General features: G+C 44.1%; 2 protein-coding genes across 2 annotated transcripts in view; both read right to left on the minus strand.

Annotated features, from left to right (window-relative positions):
- LOC108275605 (tetratricopeptide repeat protein 39B) overlaps positions 1-6,769 on the minus strand; it is a 16,656-nt gene extending 9,887 nt beyond the window's left edge. Inside the window, exons 1-4 of the mRNA XM_053686056.1 lie at positions 6,542-6,769; positions 614-648; positions 345-449; positions 34-165 (exon numbers count right to left, since the gene is read on the minus strand). Of these exons, the coding sequence (XP_053542031.1) occupies positions 34-165; positions 345-449; positions 614-648; positions 6,542-6,586 (317 nt within the window). The 5' untranslated portion in view covers positions 6,587-6,769. The remainder of the gene's footprint in view (positions 1-33; positions 166-344; positions 450-613; positions 649-6,541) is intronic.
- Positions 6,770-9,937: 3,168 nt separating this feature from the next.
- LOC108275606 (trichohyalin) overlaps positions 9,938-20,000 on the minus strand; it is a 12,157-nt gene continuing 2,094 nt past the window's right edge. Inside the window, exons 3-14 of the mRNA XM_017486512.3 lie at positions 18,873-18,934; positions 18,485-18,623; positions 17,869-18,366; positions 16,424-17,597; positions 14,497-16,166; positions 14,178-14,365; positions 13,968-14,014; positions 13,785-13,864; positions 13,449-13,550; positions 13,075-13,252; positions 12,898-12,940; positions 9,938-12,337 (exon numbers count right to left, since the gene is read on the minus strand). Of these exons, the coding sequence (XP_017342001.3) occupies positions 12,313-12,337; positions 12,898-12,940; positions 13,075-13,252; positions 13,449-13,550; positions 13,785-13,864; positions 13,968-14,014; positions 14,178-14,365; positions 14,497-16,166; positions 16,424-17,597; positions 17,869-18,366; positions 18,485-18,623; positions 18,873-18,934 (4,206 nt within the window). The 3' untranslated portion in view covers positions 9,938-12,312. The remainder of the gene's footprint in view (positions 12,338-12,897; positions 12,941-13,074; positions 13,253-13,448; positions 13,551-13,784; positions 13,865-13,967; positions 14,015-14,177; positions 14,366-14,496; positions 16,167-16,423; positions 17,598-17,868; positions 18,367-18,484; positions 18,624-18,872; positions 18,935-20,000) is intronic.

The following is a 20,000-nucleotide window of genomic DNA, read 5'->3' on the forward strand; positions in this document are numbered from 1 at the left end:
AAACTGAATCCCACGCTGCCATCCCATAATTACTTCTGACAGGTTTCCAGAGACTCTTTGATGGCCGTCATGGCAACCTGAATGTCCTTGTGCTCAAAGGTCATTCCTGCCTGCATCACCAGAATACTGCTGTAGCCCAGAGCGTGATACACACTGTCCTTATACCTACAACACACACACATTAACCATTTAAACACAAGTAAATAACACACTAATCAGTGTGAAGTCAGTGAGACAGGTTGAATGATTGACATGTTATGTGCTCGGCTTCACTCTAGCGTTGTCCTCACGCACGTACGTTAAATATAAACAGTTATTAATGAAGCAGTTTAGCATTAGTGTACCAGGGTCTGAGGACGTCCAGAGCTTCAGTGAACCTGTTGTTCAGCAGCAGGTTGAGAGCCATCGTGCATTCCTCTATAGACGAAGCCAGGTCCATCTTAGAGGCACTATAAACACACACACACACACACACACACACACGCATACACACATAAATAAACACACACTTTCTGCTCAAACTTTGAATGATAATTTCTGTGTTTTATGCTGTAGAACATATTTTTTACATGTCTATAACATTATTTAAGAAAATAAATAACAGCGTACTCACACTGGGATTCGATCATAGGCATCTTCGAAGCATTCCTGCACAACACACACAAACACACATACTTTAGCTCAGGATGAATCACACAAACACAATTAATTCTGCAATTAATTCACTTCAATTCAATTCATTAGAATTTGACTTCTCCACTTGACATCATCACAATGCAGCTTTATCTACAGGAGACGGTGGTGAGGAAAAACTTGAGAGGAACCTTTGAGAGAAACCGGACTCTTCTGTGTGACACCGGACAGTCTGGTTATACATCACTCCAGTGTGCAGGTGTAGAAGAGTTAAGACAGCACGAATGTGTGTACAGGGTGTTCGGTTTGAGCAGATTGTGAATGAGAGTCCTGGGATGAGCAACAGGACAGTGTTTATGATGACAGCAGCAGCAGCTGAATCACACACTACTCCTCCATTTAAACTCCACAGCTCTGAGGAGCCTCACAGTTAAACATCTCTAACACACATGCTCTGTGAAACTCGAATGTCATTCAGGTGTCCTGACCTAGCGTTGCACCACTCCAGTCCAACTCTTTTATGTACTGACTTGGACTCATCTCAGACCTTTTGGAATTTGTACTTGGACTTGGGCATTGGTCTAAATATAATCTTGGACTGAAAGTTTGTAAAAAAAGAATATTTATGTCTTTACTTTTCTTTTCTCATGCAAAATGTTTGACAAGAAACAATTCCTTCTACAAAGCAGCCTGCTCACTGGCGTAATGACGGAAAGGTTTGACCTCTGAAAGGATTCGATGGTTTACAGATTGCGACCTCACTTTCATTTCCACTCGGTCTCGTGTCAACCCCCTCAATACTCGCTCTTGACTCGATCTCATGTAGTCCAAACTATATTTGTCCCATAGTGCTGCTTGTTCTCTGAACAGAAACCGACTTCTCTGTCCAATCATCTTTAAACATTCTGGGTTTTCACCATCGTCTTGTCGAGTCAGGGTAACTGCAACACAAGAATCTCTGAAGTCTGTGAAATCTCTTCCTTTTCTCAATGCTCTGTGATCTTCAGATGAATAATTAGCATAAATGCGTGAGTTTGGATAAACACTAATTGAGGATCTGCTACAGAGCCATGTTTAGAAAATTGGAGTGACAGAACTCTTGTTTTTTTCAGGTTCTTGTTTCTGAAATATTTTGCTGATTCTGCCATTCCATGACCCTTTGGATTGCATAATGCTGTGAAAGTTAGAGGAGAATGTGTCGTGAGTCTCCGCGGCCTCCAGGTGGCGCGGGTGACTCCAAATACTGAACCAAAGCCCTGCCCACCTGTCCTTCACCAGGACTCATGACAGAACCCCTGCGGAGTGAACGGGAATTCTGTTTCATGTCTCGCTCTACTCTGAGCAGGCGAGGAGAACCGCCCCTCCCTCAACCAACCATCATGATCTCATGACTCAGCTCTGGAGCTCACGACACTCAGACGCCACTGATGGTTTGATCCAGGAGAGACGTGTTGGAGGAAACACGCAATGCTATTAAAGACACATTCCAATGGCTAAAATTGTTGTATGTTCCTCTGCCACCATATTGTATTTAAAATGTGTTTATATGTAGCTTCACTTTGATGAACCTTTGTAGCATTTCTTATTCATTTCAGTCAGCAACTTGTGCATTACAAAATATACACACTATACACCGTCAGCCTCTACTATCAAAATACTGTGTGTCTGTGTGTGTGTGTCAAAATAGCAGTATCAGGTGACAAATTACCATACGACATTATTTATTTCAACACACACACACACATTCACACACACTTGATTCAACACTACACAGTGTGTTTAGAAGTAGATAAAATGTAATTAATAATAAACAAACAAACAAACAAACAAATAAATATGTTGTATACAAGAAAATATAACACAAATAAATAGATATTATTTATCATTTATATAGATATAGATTATTTTTTATGAATGAGCATTTTACAGTTTCTAGGAGTGAAAACTTTCTCACAACTTTCATAAGCTGTGAGTCAACGTTGACATTTTCCAGTTTGGCAGTTATACCCTGTGGAGGGCTGATTAGCGCTCGACGCTACATAACTGTGTGTTAAAAGTTAAATCAAGTTTTTTGTTAATAATTCGCCACCGCTTCTGAGGTAAACGTTGAGGTTCCAGATAATTCTGTCTTCACACATTTACACTGACTACATGCTAGCTAGCTAAACCATTAGCCTCAGTCATTAACTAGCTTATGCTCAGGGTCTGTATATATCAGGGTTGACTATAAGCAGTTGAAACAGTTGAAGGTTGAGCACATCATGTTTTGTGTTCGCATAAATCCATCTGATTTAATAAAACAGTGATTTTACCATCATTATTGAAGCCGGCAGATAGCAAAGCGGGTATTTATCACACTAGCTCCTTACATACTAGACATCCATAATCTCAGTTAATTAGCATGATAACTATTAAACCTAAAGACTTTAAAGGAAACAAATATTCACAGAAATAATTCCTGTACGCACACACACACACACACACACACACACACACACACACACACACAGAGAGCTATACACATTACAGGTCAGGGGTGTGTGTGTGTATATCCATGGGATATTAAGTGGATTATACTGTATTGTATTACAGCTTCTTCAATCTCTTCATTCTCTCTCTTTATTCTCTCTCTATTCACTCTTTCTCTCTCTCTCTCTCTCTCTCTCACACACACACACACACACACACACACACACAGACAAGGTCATTTTAATGTCAGAGATGAGGGCAAATAAGAGAGTGTTTGTTATCCTTGCCTGAGCAAGAGGCAACACACACACACACACACACACACACACACACACACACACACACACACACACACCCATACACCCACACACAGAGTAAAGAACTGGTATTAGATAAGCTTAGGTTTGTAAGCAGATCAGTGTATTGTATGTTGTGTGGCGTGCGTGTGTGTGTGTGTGTGTGTGTGTGTGTGTGTGTGTGTGTGTGTGTGTGTGTGTGTGTGTGTGTGTGAGACATGGCACTGACAGTCTAGTAAACACCACTGATACACACACACACACACACACACACACACACACACACGCACAGTCATCCATCACTGTCAGTGGTGAGAATATATAAATGATCTGCAATTATGTTTTGTAATAAAAAGTGCTAAAGGTGACGTCTCCTTGATGGGAAAAATAATTAACCCACACACATACGCACACACACACGCATCCACACATGCACGCACACGAATACACACACACACACACACACACACACGTACGCACACACACACGCGCACACAAATACACACACACACACACACACACACACCCACATGCATACACGCACGCATACACACACACACACACATACACACACACACACACACACACACACCCACACATACATACACACACCCCACATCGTTAAACAGAATGGTCATACTAGAAAAATATCATAATGCAAGTTTTCCAGCAGAACATTGACCAGAGAATCACACTGCCTCCCCAGGTAAGCGACACACGCACACACACACGCACACACACACGCACACACGCGCGCACACACGCGCGCGCGCGCGCGCGCGCACACGCAAACTCACTGTTCAGTTGCTGACTAATAAATACACCCCCCCCCCCCCCCCCCCCCGCCATGGTAATGAGATAATCAACATCATTCACTTCACCGGTCAGTGGTTTTAATGTTATGGCTGATCTGTGTAATTTATAGCAGCTATAAACACTCGTTCCCTCATCAGCCTCTCTCTATTCTCTCTTGCTATTTTCTCTCTCTATTCTCTCTCTTTATTCTCTCTCGCTATTCTCTCTCTTTATTCCCTCTCTCTATTCTCTCTTTATTCTATCTCGCTATTTTCGCTCTTTATTCCCTGTCTCGCTATTCTCTTTATTCCCTCTCTTTATTCTCTCTCGCTATTTTCGCTCTTTATTCCCTCTCTCGCTATTCATTCTCTCGCTATTCTCTCTCTTTATTCCCTCTCTATATTCTCTCTATTCTCTGTCTCTTTATTCTCTCTCTCGCTATTCATTCTCTCGCTATTCTCTCTTTATTCCCTCTATTCTCTTTATTTTCTCTCTTTATTCTCTCTGTTCTTTCTCTCGAACTATTCTCTCTCGCTATTCTCTCGCTTTATTCCCTCTCTCTATTCTCTCTCTTTATTCTCCCACTATTCTCTCTATTTTCTGTCTCTATTCTCTCTCTTTATTCTCTCTCGCACTATTCTCTCTCTATTCTCTCTTTATTCTCTCTCTCTCTCGATTCTCCCACTATTCTCCCACTATTCTCTCACTCTTTATTCTCTCACTCTATTTTCTCTCTTTATTCTCCCGCTATTCTCTCGCTCCTTATTTTCTCTCTCTATTCTCTCTTTATTTTCTCTTTATTCTCTCTATTCTTTTGCTATTCTCTCTATTCTCTCTCTTGCTACTCTCTCTCGCTATTCTCTCACTATTCTCTCTGTTTATTCTCTCTTCTCTCTTTATTCCCTCTCTCTATTCCCTCTTTATTCTCTCTCTATTCTCTCTCTTTATTTTCTTTCTCTTTATTCTCTCTCTATTCTTTTGTTATTCTCTCTCTATTCTCTCTCTCACTATTCTCTCTCTTCTCTCTCTCTTTATTCCTTCTCTCTATTCCCTCTTTTTCTCTCTATTCTCTCATTATTCTCTCTCTCTGTTCTCTCTCTCCTCTCTCGCTATTCTCTCGCTTAATTCTCTCTCTCGCTATTCCCTCTTTTCTCTCACTATTCTCTCTATCCTTTCATTATTCTCTCTCTCTATAGCTATTCTCTCTCGCTATTCTCTCACTACTCTCTCTCTATTCTCTCTTTATTCCCTCTCTCTATTCTCTCTTTATTCTCTCACTATTCTCTCTCTCTCTAACTATTTTCTCTCAATTCTCTCCCTTTATTCTATCTCTTTATTCCCTCTCTCTATTCTCTCTCTTCAAGTTAATAAAACTTCCCTTATCGTGTTACGGAGAAACTGCAAAGAAGTGTAAACTCCTCTGTCCTGAAGATGTAGGGAAAACTTACAGTTACAGCTTTAACCTCTGACTGTTACACAGCGCTGACACTGGAGACTCCTTCCATAAACGTTACATAAACACATCTCTCCTTACAGAAAACTTCATGCGGGCTTTTAATCTGTTTATGTGGAGCGTATACATCCCTGTGAAGGAGCCGTTATTATAGAAACCATAACGCATTAGAACATTAATATTAATATAACCCTGTGATTTGCAGCTGCGACTGTCAGAGCTGCTGTTATAGAAAACTAATCAATACCTTATAGAAAACTAATCAATACCTAACTCAGCAGTGCTGATGTATAAAGCCTAATGACTGACACACAATCAAATATGCACACCAAAATAACAACCATATCCTAAAACACCTATACTGCAAATTACAGCAGAGAAAATCGCTCAAAAACACAGAGAGAGAAAATGACAGTAATGACGTCATCGCCACGCATCAGGCACAACTCATTCTGTGAAGGTCGCGGACTACGTGGCGTTTTATTCCGCGCTACAGCTTTCTCCTGCTATTCTTCCTCCTTCTCTTCTTCCTCCTCCACAACAACAACAACACAAATGTCAAATGTGTGTGTGCGCGCGCGTGCAGCGTCCGAGCTGCTTATCGTGTCACATCCGGGTTGCGGCGTCAAGTTAGAAGGAAGAAACACAACAAAACGGAACCAAATAAGAAAAACTGTGTGTGTGTGTGTGTGTGTGTGTGTGTGTGTGAGAGAGAGAGAGAGAGAGAGAGAGAGAAACATGTCTATTGTAGGTGTTTGGTGATGATGAAGTAACGTGGTTACTATGGTAACCGAAACTGCTGTACTATTCTGGGATGCGCTTATCGTGTTACTGCGGTATTTGCAGACTTATTTGTGTGTGTGAGTGAGAGACCGGTTTCACAGTGCGCGCTTACCTCGGTGGCGTCGTTGTTTTCTGCTCCGTTTCCGCGCGCAGCCATGTCGCCGTGTCCCGCGAGCTTACAGGATGAGGGGAAGTAAACACAGACCGAAAAACAAATCCAGCATTACCGCTCTGTGTATGTGTGTGTTTCAGTCCGCCCCAAACCCGCGCGTAGCAGAAAAAAAGCAGCTCGCACCGGTGGATACCGGTGTGACGTCACAGACGCCGACCACGCCCACCACTGGGAGAATAATGTGGGATAACATATGAAAAATAAACCTGAACGCAACCTACGTTTTTCATTTCCTAAAAGAAGATGCACATGATGGAGGAATGCAAGATGAACGCGTTCCAGAGACAAAAAAAAAGGAAAGAAAGAGACGGTGAGAAAAAGAGGAAAGGAAAAAAATGGAGAGAAAACGAAAGCGTGTGAAATGGAAAGGAAAAAAAATTGAAAAGTTAAAAAAAGAAAATAAAGAAGGACAGAGTGAAAGAGAGGCTGTAAGAAAAGGGGAAAATGATGGAAAGAACGGCGGACGAAAACAAATGTGAGAAAAGCAGAAAGAGGAAGAAAAATGCTAGGAATAAAAATGGAGAGAATGAAAAAGCATAGAAAGAAGAAAAAAGAGGGAAAGCCGAAGTGAACAAAGAAAGGGAGTGGGTTTGGGAAAGTGTGCCAGGAAAAAGGTAAGGGGAAGAAAAGAAAGGAGAAAGTGATAGATAGAGGGATAGAACCTCGGGGTTCTCCGGTTTCCTCCCACTGCCCAAACACATGCTGATTGATCTGTGACTCTAAATTAACCCTGTAAGTGTGAATGAGTGTGTGACCCGGTGTCCCGTCCGGGGCATACCAGTGACCCGGTGTCTCTTCTCAGTGTTCCCGGGATAGACTCGGGATCCACGGCCATCCTGACCAGGATAAAGCGCATCCTGAAAATGAATGAATGTGTTAGGAAATGATTGTGTAAGTGGTGTGAGCAGGTGCATTGTGTAACCATGTTACGAGGTGTGAAATTGCATGTTAGAACAGATGTCCTTAAGCAGCTTCACAGCCAATAAAGCACTAATTCTGACATGTACTGCCTCAACTCGCCAAGATCCATCACCTCTTCAGCAGCACAAAGTTGAATTAACCCACAAATCAAGATCTTAATAAAGTTGTCAGTATGATTTTGCCTGCGGACTTGCGTGTTTCTGTTTCTGCGTGTGCGTGTAGCAGTGTGATCTGATCTTGTTCCAGCTTTTGCTGAACACTGGAGACGTGTAGGTTTGAGATCAAAAGACGAATGAGACGAGAGATCAGAATTTCAGCTTCCTGATATTTACATGTAAATGTGCAAAACAATTTAGAACATGCCACCTTCTGTTTGAATGCACCCATTTTTCAAGTGATCAAAAATATTGGAACATGTGACTGACTTACTTAACATTTCTTACATTATCAAACTTTTTACATATTTTATATTTTTAATGTAATTCCACATTGAGTCCAAATGATCTCTCAGATTCCATGAAGATATTTTTGCATCAACTTTCTCATGTTAGGCCTTGTTCTCACCAACCCTCATGGCATACAAACACTCGCGCACACACACACGCACGCACGAACACAAGGCGGTGAGAAAAGCCTCACGCTTAATGTTTTACATTTCCATGTATCTCCACCATGTTGGAGAAGACCAGAGCACCTGTGAGTGTCAGCACTGATACACTCCAATGGTTCTCCTTCACTACTGTACGCTTCCACAGGGAGAACTGTTCTCCTTCACCACTGTACACTTCCACAGCTTCCACAGGGAGAAAAGTTCTCCTTCACTACTGTACGCTTCCACAGGGAGAACAGTTCTCCTTCACTATTGTACGCTTCCACAGGGAGAACGGTTCTCCTTCACTACTGTATGCTTCCACAGGGAGAACTGTCCTCCTTCACTACTGTACGCTTCCACAGGGAGAACTGTCCTCCTTCACTATTGTACGCTTCCACAGGGAGAACAGTTCTCCTTCACTACTGTACGCTTCCACAGGGAGAACTGTTCTTCACTACTGTACGCTTCCACAGGGAAAACGGTTCTCCTTCACTACTGTACACTTCCACAGGGAGAACTGTTCTTCACTACTGTACGCTTCCACAGGGAGAACTGTTCTTCACTACTGTACGCTTCCACAGGGAGAACTGTTCTTCACTACTGTACGCTTCCACAGGGAGAACTGTCCTCCTTCACTACTGTACACTTCCACAGGGAGAACTGTTCTTCACTACTGTACGCTTCCACAGGGAGAACTGTTCTTCACTACTGTACGCTTCCACAGGGAGAACTGTTCTTCACTACTGTACGCTTCCACAGGGAAAACGGTTCTCCTTCACTACTGTACACTTCCACAGGGAGAACTGTCCTCCTTCACTACTGTACACTTCCACAGGGAGAACTGTTCTTCACTACTGTACGCTTCCACAGGGAGAACTGTTCTTCATTACTGTACGCTTCCACAGGGAGAACTGTCCTCCTTCACTACTGTATGCTTCCACAGGGAGAACTGTCCTCCTTCACTAATGTACGCTTCCACAGGGAGAACTGTTCTCCTTCACTATTGTACACTTCCACAGGGAGAACTGTTCTTCACTACTGTACGCTTCCACAGGGAGAACTGTCCTCCTTCACTACTGTACGCTTCCACAAGGAGAACTGTCCTCCTTCACTACATTACAGACCTGAAGCGGCTCTGTGGCTCGGCATTAACAGTTCATGCAGGTTCTGTAATCGGTCACCTGACAGCGCTGAAGGAGGAATGAGTACACAGTGGGAGAGGAGTTGTGTAGTGACTCTGCCCTCTAGTGATAAAAAGAAAAATATTTACTTCTAAAAAACAGATTTTTTATTTGCATTTCCAACAAAAAGCATTCAGAAATAAAACTGTAAATAAACTAATAATAATACAGAAATGCAGAATACATAATTATCCATAATAGCGATCCAAAATGTTTTAATATTTATAATGTCTTTAAAATTTGCATAAAGGTCTAATAATTAAAATAATGTAAACATCACATGGCTTTAAAAGTAGTGCTTTAAAAATTCTTTTAAAAATTGAATAAAATTAATTATTAATAAAAAACTAAAGGAAAAAAATCTTTATTTTATTTAATATGAATTAAACAGTAACAGACCCTGGAAAATGTTTATTTATGTTTCAGATCATTATTTGAGACTTAATAATGAATAGTATTGATTATTAATTATATTAATATAACCTAGGACAAGTGCAGGATCTCACAAACTACAACACCTCATAAATGATTATTACATTATGTGCCTTTAAAATGAGTTACCAATAATAATAATAATAATAATAATAATAATAATAATAATAATAAAACCACTACTGATAGTAATGAACAGTAATACTGACAGTAAAGAAAAAAGTTTTATTCACAATGAGCAGAAACAATGTGGATTTACACTGTGACACACACACAACTATTTACACAACAATCTTAAAATCCCATAAAAACACACTTTAATCCAGAGTATAAAGCAGTGTGTAAGTGTATATGGATGATTCAGAATAAACACACGTGGGAGTTGATTAATCGGTGTATTTAGAGCAGTTTATAAATCTCAGTCTGACATTTGTGTCTTAAAGGTGCAAATTATATATATATATATATATATATATATATATATATATATATATATATATATATATATATATTCTTACTTGTATAAATAAGTGTGCATGTGTGCGCTCACGTACAAAACCTTGTCTGGATCAGCACCCCCCTACCTCAACCCTCTCCTGAAGGCTTTCCTCACGCAATCTGTAATTGATTAATGACCTGACGTTTAGTAGTGCCTACTCAGCGTGGCCCATGTCCCTTTCCAGAACCTTCACACTATCTCGAAGGGATGGAATGAACTTCCAACCTCAATCCAGTCTGCACAATCTGTCATTATTTTCAAAAAAATGGCTAAAGACCCACCTCGTCCCTGAACACCTAACCAACCAGTAAAACGCCAACCCCCCATTAACCTCTTAATAAAAATAATAATAATAATAAATTATAGCACTGCTTGTATTGTTCTCTGCTTGATATATCGCTTTGCTTGTATTTCCTCACTTCTAAGTCACTTTGGATAAAAGTCTCTGCTAAATGAATAAATGTAAATAAATGTGAATATAAACAAACGTAGAACCCACTTAACCATTAATCTTACATAATACACCTTTACATTCCTAGAACACTCCCGCTTGTTTGCTCGCTCTCTCTCTCTCTCTCTCTCTCACACACACACACACACACAAGTTCATTTCATTATTCATATCCATAATCATTATTGGAACACGGCATGCTTATAAAAGGTGTGTATCTTTAATATGAGTCATGTTTAATATACACTTTATAAAGGCTGGGGCTGGGACGCGTCATCCGTTACACATGTAATTAATAACACACTGCAGGGTAAACATGAGAAAGAAAAGAAAAGCAGTCGCTGTAGTGGTGCAGTGTGTGAGATCAGATTGGTCTCTCTGTAATGCACAACGTGTTATAAAAAAAAAATACATCAAATTAAATAAAAACTCCAGGAATAAGATGAAAATAAATGCTATAAAGGGAGACTAAAACTTCAACACTAACAGTCATACATTTACACAGGAAATGCTTTGTGTGTGAGAGAGAGAGATCACAGGAAAAAACCGGCAGTGTGAGTTGAGCTGTACAGTTTCCGTGGTAACCGGCTGTGCTGATAATCGGTTAAGCGATACATCAGATAATTCAGAGAAGGTCCTGTGTGTTTCAGTCAGGAGGAGCTACCTGTCTGTCTGTCAATCCATCAACCTACCTGTCTGTCTGAAGACCTGTCTGTCTAATGATCTATCAACCTGTACATCAATCTACTGTATGTATTTGATTAACTGTCTGTCTATCTTTTGATCTCTGTCTGTATGTCTTCCTGTCATTCTATTTGCTTAGTTGTCTGCCAGTCCTCTATCCACCCATCTCTCTCTCCATCAGTCTGTCTCTCTCTCCATCCGTCCGCTGATGTTTCTGGTGATGTAGAGAAGTGAGAGCAGGACAGTTCTATCATTTTAGCTCAGTAGAATGTGTTAATGTTGCTGATGAAATGTTAGTGTGGTAATCTCAGGATACATCCAGACAGTGCGCGCACGTGTGCATGCGTGTGTGTGTCCACTCAGTAGTGGTGACTTTACAGTGCAGCAGAATTAAATATAAAGCACATTTAAGATTAAAACAAGGTACACGATGATAGTCTAAAACATAAAACACGGGCTCCCCCTTAACGAAAGTGCCCTTAATGCTGTAAATGAGACAGCCGCAGTCCAGCTGTCCGGAGCACGGCTTCGAGTGCGTCACTGCAGACGTGTGGACGTGTAGAGACCAGAACATACAACAGCATTGCAGATTATTATAATTATATTATAATCAAAGAGGAATAACTCCAGCAAGCATGCTAACACTGCTAACGGTGAAAGGAGGCTGGTCATTCATTAGCATGTCTCTGTGTGCATAATGCTAATCAGGTCACTGTTAGCAGGTTAGCATTCTGCATGAACTGTTCCTTTCATCTTCTCAGAACAGGTAGGAGAAGTGTGTAATACAAGTGTGAGTGTGTGTGTGTGTGTGTGTGTGTGTGTGTGTGTGTGAGAGAGAGATACTAAGCTTATCGTTGATCATCACGGAGCACCAATTAACATCTGGACATCCATAAAGAACTCCAGACGTACGTGTGTGTGTGTGTGTGTGTGTGTGTGTGTGTGTGTGTTTCAGCTCATCTCTGCTGCAGAATCACTACAGAGAAACACAAATGAGATTAGACGATATTGTCAGTGTCTTCATATAAATATATAATAAAAAATAAAATTGTGTTATTCAAACTTAATCACTTTCACAAATGACTCCCGTTTCCTCGGCAGGGATCCAGAACTCTTTTGGTTCTTCGGGTGGGTTTTGGGAGCTCTCGTTTTCTCACAGGGTTCCGGAATTGTAGAGGAGTTCAGGAACTAACTTCATTCACTTCACACTTAATTCTAAAACTGAAGAGTACTGGAGTACTCTTATGGTACTACACAGAGTTACAGAACTCATTACATTCCTCGTGGGAAACCGAGAGCCTTCTGTTTTTTAGTGGGAACTTCACAGGGTTTCCGGAACATTCCTCATAGGGTTCTGTAGCGCAAGGGTTTGGGTGGGGGCGGGGGAACTCTTTTTTTCTCTCATCAGGTTCTGGAATGCTTTAGCTATTGAAAGGAGGGGTTCATAAACTATGAGGAAACTAAAGACGCCCTGAACTCTGTGCGTGTGTGGTAAAGTTTGAATAACAGCCTAAACACACTTACACACGCTCCTACCTGTGCTGGATGAGATTGCTGGGGTGTGTATGGTTCTCCTCCGCTGTAGGGTCACAATCACACACACACACACGATGCAGTGTGAGGAGTGTTTGATATGAAGAATGTAAATTCAACAACTATTTACACTCATCAGTAGTTGTTCATTGTGTGCGTGTATGTGTGTGTTGCATGTACCTGCAGCAGTCTCAGGTGTGTGTTCCTCCTCCTGTCTCTCTCTTTCCTCCTGCAGAGAGTTGATGTACTCGGGACTGAGTGTGTCCTCAGGTTCTCCGATCAGATAAATGTTCTTAAAGCGGTAGTACAGCATTGACGCTTTAAACATGATCGCCTCACTACCCCGGAACCACCGCATCTATACACACACACACACACACACACACACACACACACACACACACACACACACACACACCACACACACACATGTTACCAAACTCATTTCATTTAACAATATGTCTAGTACCAACTATTATACAAATTCTAATATTGGTTGTCAAGGTTACACCAGTAAACTAAACACTGGTGCAGGTATAGATGTGTGTGTGTACCTTGCGGAGGGTGTCGATGAGCTCACTGTGGTTCTGAATGTGCCGCGAGGAAACAGACACCGAACTCAACTCATCCAACGCCGACAAACACTTATTCACATCCTACAGAGAGGAACACACACTGCCGCGTTAATATAAACACACACTAACCTGTGTGTCCTGTACACAATCAGTTCATCATCAGTGAAGCGCCGCTCTACACATCCCTGTGAACGAGTGTTACTATAGAAACCACAATGTATTAGAATGATGTGCAACTGTCAGAGCTGCTGTTATAGAAGATTAATCAACACCTCCTGACCAATCAGGAAGCAGAACGGTGTACAGGAGTCTTACAGGCTTTTCGAGGGTCATGGAGATCCTGATATCACCATGCAGTCTGTACAGCAGAGAGTCTGTGACTGATAGAGCAGGAGCTGAAACACACACACACACACACAGTCAGAGAACCCCTCCATAAACTCCAGAACACATCTGTAAACATGACAGAGGATGATGATGATGATGATGATGTCTCACCTCTTCGTTTGTCCACTCTGTCCTCTTCTCCTTTATGTTTACTCAGCCTACACACACACACACACACACACACACACACACACACACACACACACACACACACACAGAATGTCAGTCTGGGCTATTCTCACTCTTCCTCTCTTTCTGTCTCTCATATAGTATTTAAATATATAAATGAGATGTAAACACCAGTGTCCTATGTTCACTCACTCCTCCATCTGCTCAGTCTTTCCTCTCCTCTCTCTCTCCCTCCCTTCCTTTCCGTCCTCTCCGTTGCTCTTGTCGTCCTTCTCCGCTCGGTTCGTGCCCTGTCTCTGCGTTCTGCTTCTGGTGGACGTGACCAACCCCTGAAGAGACTTCAACACACTCATCCTCCTCTCCGCTAACACTCTACTCCTCTAACAGAGAGAGAGGGCGAGAGAAAGAGAGGTTTAATACACATGTAATGAATCTAATGTATGCAAAAAAGTGTGTGTGGCCTGTTCATGATTAATAGTGGTTTTAGTGGAGTCTAATTTCTTTCTCCTACTTGCATCTTCTTTTCATCCTCCAAGTCTTTCTGTTTTGCAGACTCCACCTCTTCTTCTTCCTCCTCCTCTCCTGAATCTTTGCTCCTCTGCTTGTTGTCCAGCTGCCTCTTCTCCCTCGCTTTCACCTCTCTCTTCTTCTCCCTAGCCTCCTCCTCTTTCTTTTTCTCAGTCTCTTCTCTCTTCTTCTTCCTCGCCTCCTCCTCCTCTCTCTCCTTCTTCGCCTCCTCCTCCTCTCTCTCCTTCTTCCTCGCTTCCTTTCTCTCCTTCTTCTTCCTCGCCTCCTCCTCCTCTCTCTCCTTCCTCGCCTCCTCTCTCTCCTTCTTCTCCCTCGCCTCCTCCTCCTCTCTATTCTTTGCCTCCTCCTCCCTCTCCTTCTTCTTCCTCGCCTCCTCCTCTCTCTCCTTCTTCTCCCTCGCCTCCTCCTCCCTCTCCTTCTTCTTCCTTGCCTCCTCCTCCTCGCTCTCCTTCTTCCTCGCCTCCTTTCTCTCCTTCTTCTTCCTCGCCTGCTCCTCCTCTCTCTCCTTCCTCGCCTCCTCCTCTCTCTCCTTCCTCGCCTCCTCCTCTCTCTCCTTCTTCTCCCTCGCCTCCTCCTCTCTCTCCTTCTTCTCCCTCGCCGCCTCCTCCTCCTCTCTCTTCTTCTTCGCCTCCTCCTCCCTCTCCTTCTTCTTCCTCGCCTCCTCCTCCCTCTCCTTCTTCTTCCTCGCCTCCTCCTCCTCTCTCTCCATCTTCGCCTCCTCCTCTCTCTTTTTCTTTTCCCTGGCCTCCTCCTCCTCTCTCTTTTTCTTTTCCCTGGCCTCCTCCTCCTCTCTCTTTTTCTTTTCCCTGGCCTCCTCCTCCTCTCTCTTTTTCTTTTCCCTCGCCTCCTCCTCCTCTCTCTTTTTCTTTTCCCTCGCCTCCTCCTCCTCTCTCTTTTTCTTTTCCCTCACCTCCTCCTCCTCCTCTCTCTTTTTCTTATCCCTCGCCGCCTCCTCTCTCTTTTTCTTTTCCCTCTCCTCCTCCTCCTCTCTCTTTTTCTTTTCCCTCTCCTCCTCCTCCTCTCTCTTTTCCCTCTCCTCCTCCTCCTCTCTCTTTTCCCTCTCCTCCTCCTCCTCTCTCTTTTCCCTCTCCTCCTCCTCCTCTCTCTTTTCCCTCTCCTCCTCCTCCTCTCTCTTTTTCTTATCCCTCACCTCCTCCTCCTCTCTGTGCATCTCCCTTGCCTCATTCCCTTTCTTCTTCTCCTCCATCTTACTCTCCCTCATTTCCTCCTCTTTCGTCTTCTCCCTCTTCTCCTCCTCTCGTTCCTTCTTCTCCCTTGCCTCCGCCTTACGCTTCTTCTTATCAGTCTCCTCCGCTGCCTTCTTCTCCATCACCATCTCAACTGCATCTTCGTTCCTCTGCTGCTTCTTCTTCTTCCCCTCATCCTCCCTCTTCCTCTTCTCTCTCTTGTACTCCTTTCCTCCCACCTTCTCTCCATTGTTCTGCTCAACCTCTGGTTGCTCCTTCTTGGTTTCTTCCTCTGCATCCCTCTTTCCCTTCTGCTCTTCGGTTCTTCGTCTCAGCACCCTCTGTCCTCCCTCGTCCGCCTCTGGCCTTTTTCGCTTTCCCGTCTCTCCGTTTTCTGGCTCTGAGGGGTGGAGTTTCTCTGGCTCTGTGGGGTGGAGTTTCTCTTCATGTCGCTTCCTTCTCGAAGCTGAAAACACAAAATACAAACACACACACACTATAGAAAGATAGCTTTGTTCTCTCAACTCTGCTAGCATTCATCCATTAAGTTATTAAGAAGCAGAAAAATTTAATTTTTGGAAAAAAATTATGTTAAAATGTGTGGTGTTGCCAAAGGACCAAAATGACTGTGCCCCAATGCCTCAGTAACCAATCAGACTACAGTTCCCGCCCCAATGCCTCAGTAACCAATCAGAATGCAGTTACAAGCCTGAAAGTGTTTACCTGTAGGGCTGGAAACAGTGTCAGTGATGGCTGGGATAATTTCCTCCTTCTTCTTCTTCCTTCGGCCCGCTCCATCCTTCCATTCATCCTCTGGCTGTTTCGTCTCCGTCTCTTCCTTCTGTCCCTTTTCCCCTCTATCCTTCTGCTCTTCTGTCCTCCGTCTCAGTACTTTCCCTTTTCCCTCACCTTCTTCTTCCCGTTTTCTCTTTCTCACCTCAATCAGAGCAGCACCTTTGGGTTCAAGTGGTGCAGAATTTTGGGATTCAGTTACAGCAGTGCCTTGAGATTCAACTGTAGCACCAACTTTGGGATCACCTGGAACAGGCGCTTGGGGTTCCAGTGGAGTTGTATCTTGGGGTTCGGTAGCTGAGACTTTGCTACTTAAGGCTGAGACATTGAGGTTTCGAAGCGGAATCTCAGGGTTGCGGAGGTGAGTCTCAGAGCTCTGGAGTAGAGTCTCAGGGCTCCGGAGCCGTGGCACTGTGACCCTCAGCCAAGTCTTGGGGTTCAGGAGCTGAGTGTCTGGGGTGCTGAGTCGGGTCTGCAGCTGTGGCTCTGTAACCTTCACTAAAGCCTTGGTATTCCGTAGCTGACTCTCTGGTCTACGTGGCCGAGTCTCAGCAGTTTGGAGCTGAGTATCTGGGGTCTGGAACCCAGTCTCTGGAGCTTGGAGCTGAATCTCAGCGTTCTGTAGCTGTGGATCTGTGACCTTTATCGAACCCGTGGAATTCTGGGGCCTGGTCTCTGGAGTTTGGGGCTGAGTCTTAGGGTTCTTTAACTGTGAATCTGTAACCTTCACCCAACCCATGACCCTCCGGGGTAGAGTCTCTGGGTTCTTTAACTGTTGATCTGTGACTTTCACCCAACCCTTGCAGATCCGGGGCTGAGTCTCAGAGTTCTTTAACTGTGGACTTGTGACTTTCACCCAACCTTTGGCGTTCCGGGGCTGATTCTCAGGGTTCTTTAACTGTAGATTTGGGACTTTTACCCAACCTTTGGTGTTCCGGGGCTGCCTCTCAGGGTTCTTTAACTGTAGATCTGGGACTTTTACCCAACCCTTGGCGTTCCGGGGCCGACTCTCAGAGTTCTTTAACTGTCGATCTGTGACTTTTACCCAACCTTTGGAATTCCTGGGCTGAGTCTCTGGGGTTTGGAGCCAAGTCTCTGGGTTTGGCTGCAGTTTAATATACAGGCATGCACCGAGAACTGGTTATTAAATACATTGTGACGTTCAACAAGCACTTCCAAACATCACTTCTCTTGTGTCTATTTAAAGATGCGAGATAAAATCAGGGTACTAATTTCCCCCCAAAATTAACAGTAAATAATGCAAATGGCTCTTGATTAGTAAATAATTAAAAAGATGATCTAAATGTAATAATTTCCCTTCATTACACAAGTGACCAAAACAACACGAACTTAAAGTCTAAACCCAGAGTACGTACCTCGTCCTTTTCCACTTGGCTGGGCAGGTTTATCTTCCGCTTAGTACTTGTATTTTTGGCTTTAACCATTTTGGCTTTTGTAAGGATCTTCTTCTTGGCGGCGGCATCCTTCTTCTTCACTGCAATCATCGTCTTAGCAACGATGGCTTTTTTGGCCAGGACAACCTTTTTGGGGGGAGCCGGTCTTTTAGTTTGATTTGTGCGGCCAGGAGAAGTTGTTGCTTTTTTAGACATCGTAGTGGCAGCAGTCGCTTTTTCAGAAGGTGTTACGGTCTTGTTTCCGCCATCTTTAGCTCGGCCCAGTGTCGGTCTCCTGGTCGGCGACTCTGAGGTGGACAGTTTATTCGGAGTGGTGCTGGTTTTCACAGGTGTTTTATCATTCTTTATCGGAGTCGCAGCATTAGGGGGCATGTCAACCTCATTTTTCTTCTGAGTGTTCTTTCCCTCACTCCTCACCTTCTTCCGCATGTCCTGCACCTTCCTCACTGTATCGGCTTTCTGTCAGACAACAACCAGAACATTTTTCTCTTGAATGTAGTGAACAAGCAGGAAACAAGAAAGGAATCATATTTACAGTGCATGCATGCCCTAACAGTGGGATGTGGTGAACTCTGACCTTTTGACCTTTGAGGCAGACCCCTGGGTCATTTTCAATCTCCCACATGGCCTGTTCAAAACCTCCTCGTTTGATGGGTTTCCCATATTTCTCTTTGTTGGGCCAGTAATGCACAATGTCCTTAAGAAGCAGAGTAGCTCTGTAGGAATAATAATAAATAAATAAAAACTACTCTAATAACATAAATAATTAATAAAACATTGAGTGAGGTGGGATTCAGTCAGTGGTTAAGAGAGGCTGGCAGGGTAAACAAACACACACACACATACACACAGATCATATGTAATTACACAGTAAGGCTGCTTGTTGAAACTAAATCAGATTCCCACTTGGACTGATCCACACTGCATTTTCTGCAGACGCTCTGTCTGTGTGTGTGTGTACTCACGTCTGGTGTGTTCCATAAAAGAAGATTGGGATCTTATTCCTCTGAGCCTTCCCAGCAGCAATCTGTCCATAGAAAATAAAAAGAGTCATTTTGCATGTCTGTCTCGCTCTCTCCGTCTGTCTGTCTCTCTCCCTCGCCCTCTCTGTCTGCCTGTCTGTCTCCCTCTCTCTGCCTCTGTCTGTCACCCTCTCTCTGTGTCTCGCCCTCTTTGTCCGTTTGTCTCCCTCTCGCCGTCTGTCTGTCTCTCTCTCTCTCTCTCTCTCTCTCTCTCTCTCTCTCTCTCTCTCTCGGCATCTGGCTATCTGTCTGTCACTCTCTTGGCGTCCGTCTGTCTCTTTCTCTCTCGGCATCTGTCTACCTGTCTCTCTCTCTCGACATCTGTCTGCCTGTCTCTCGGCGTCCGTCCGTCCATCCTTCTCTCTCTCTCAGGGTGTCCGTCCGTCCGTCCGTCCGTCTCTCTCTCTATCTCTCTCTCTCTCTCCCCCCGGCGTCCGTCCGTCTCTCGGCGTCCGTCCACCCCCCCCCCCCTCTCGGCGTCCGTCCGTCTGTGTCTCTCTCTCTCTCTCTCGGCGTCCGTCCGTCTCTCTCTCGGCGTCTGTCCATCCGTCTCTCTCTCTCAGCGTCCGTCCGTCCGTCTCTCTCTATCACTCTCGGCGCCCGTCCGTCTGTCCGTCTCTCTATCACTCTCGGCGCCCGTCCGTCTGTCCGTCTCTCTATCACTCTCGGCGCCCGTCCGTCTGTCCGTCTCTCTATCACTCTCGGCGCCCGTCCGTCTGTCCGTCTCTCTATCACTCTCGGCGTCCGTCCGTCTGTCCGTCTCTCTATCACTCTCGGCGTCCGTCCTTCCGTCTCTCTCTCTCTCTCGGCGTCCGTCCTTCCGTCTCTCTCTCTCTCTCGGCGTCCGTCCTTCCGTCTCTCTCTCTCTCTCTCTCTCTCTCTCTCGGCGTCCGTCCGTCCGTCTCTCTCTCTCTCTCGGCGTCCGTCCGTCCGTCTCTCTCTCTCTCTCGGCGTCCGTCCGTCCGTCTCTCTCTCTCTCTCGGCGTCCGTCCGTCCGTCTCTCTCTCTCTCTCGGCGTCCGTCCGTCCGTCTCTCTCTCTCGGCGTCCGTCCGTCCGTCTCTCTCTCTCGG

The sequence above is a fragment of the Ictalurus punctatus genome, chromosome 15, assembly GCF_001660625.3.
Source record: "Ictalurus punctatus breed USDA103 chromosome 15, Coco_2.0, whole genome shotgun sequence".
NCBI lineage: Eukaryota > Metazoa > Chordata > Actinopteri > Siluriformes > Ictaluridae > Ictalurus > Ictalurus punctatus.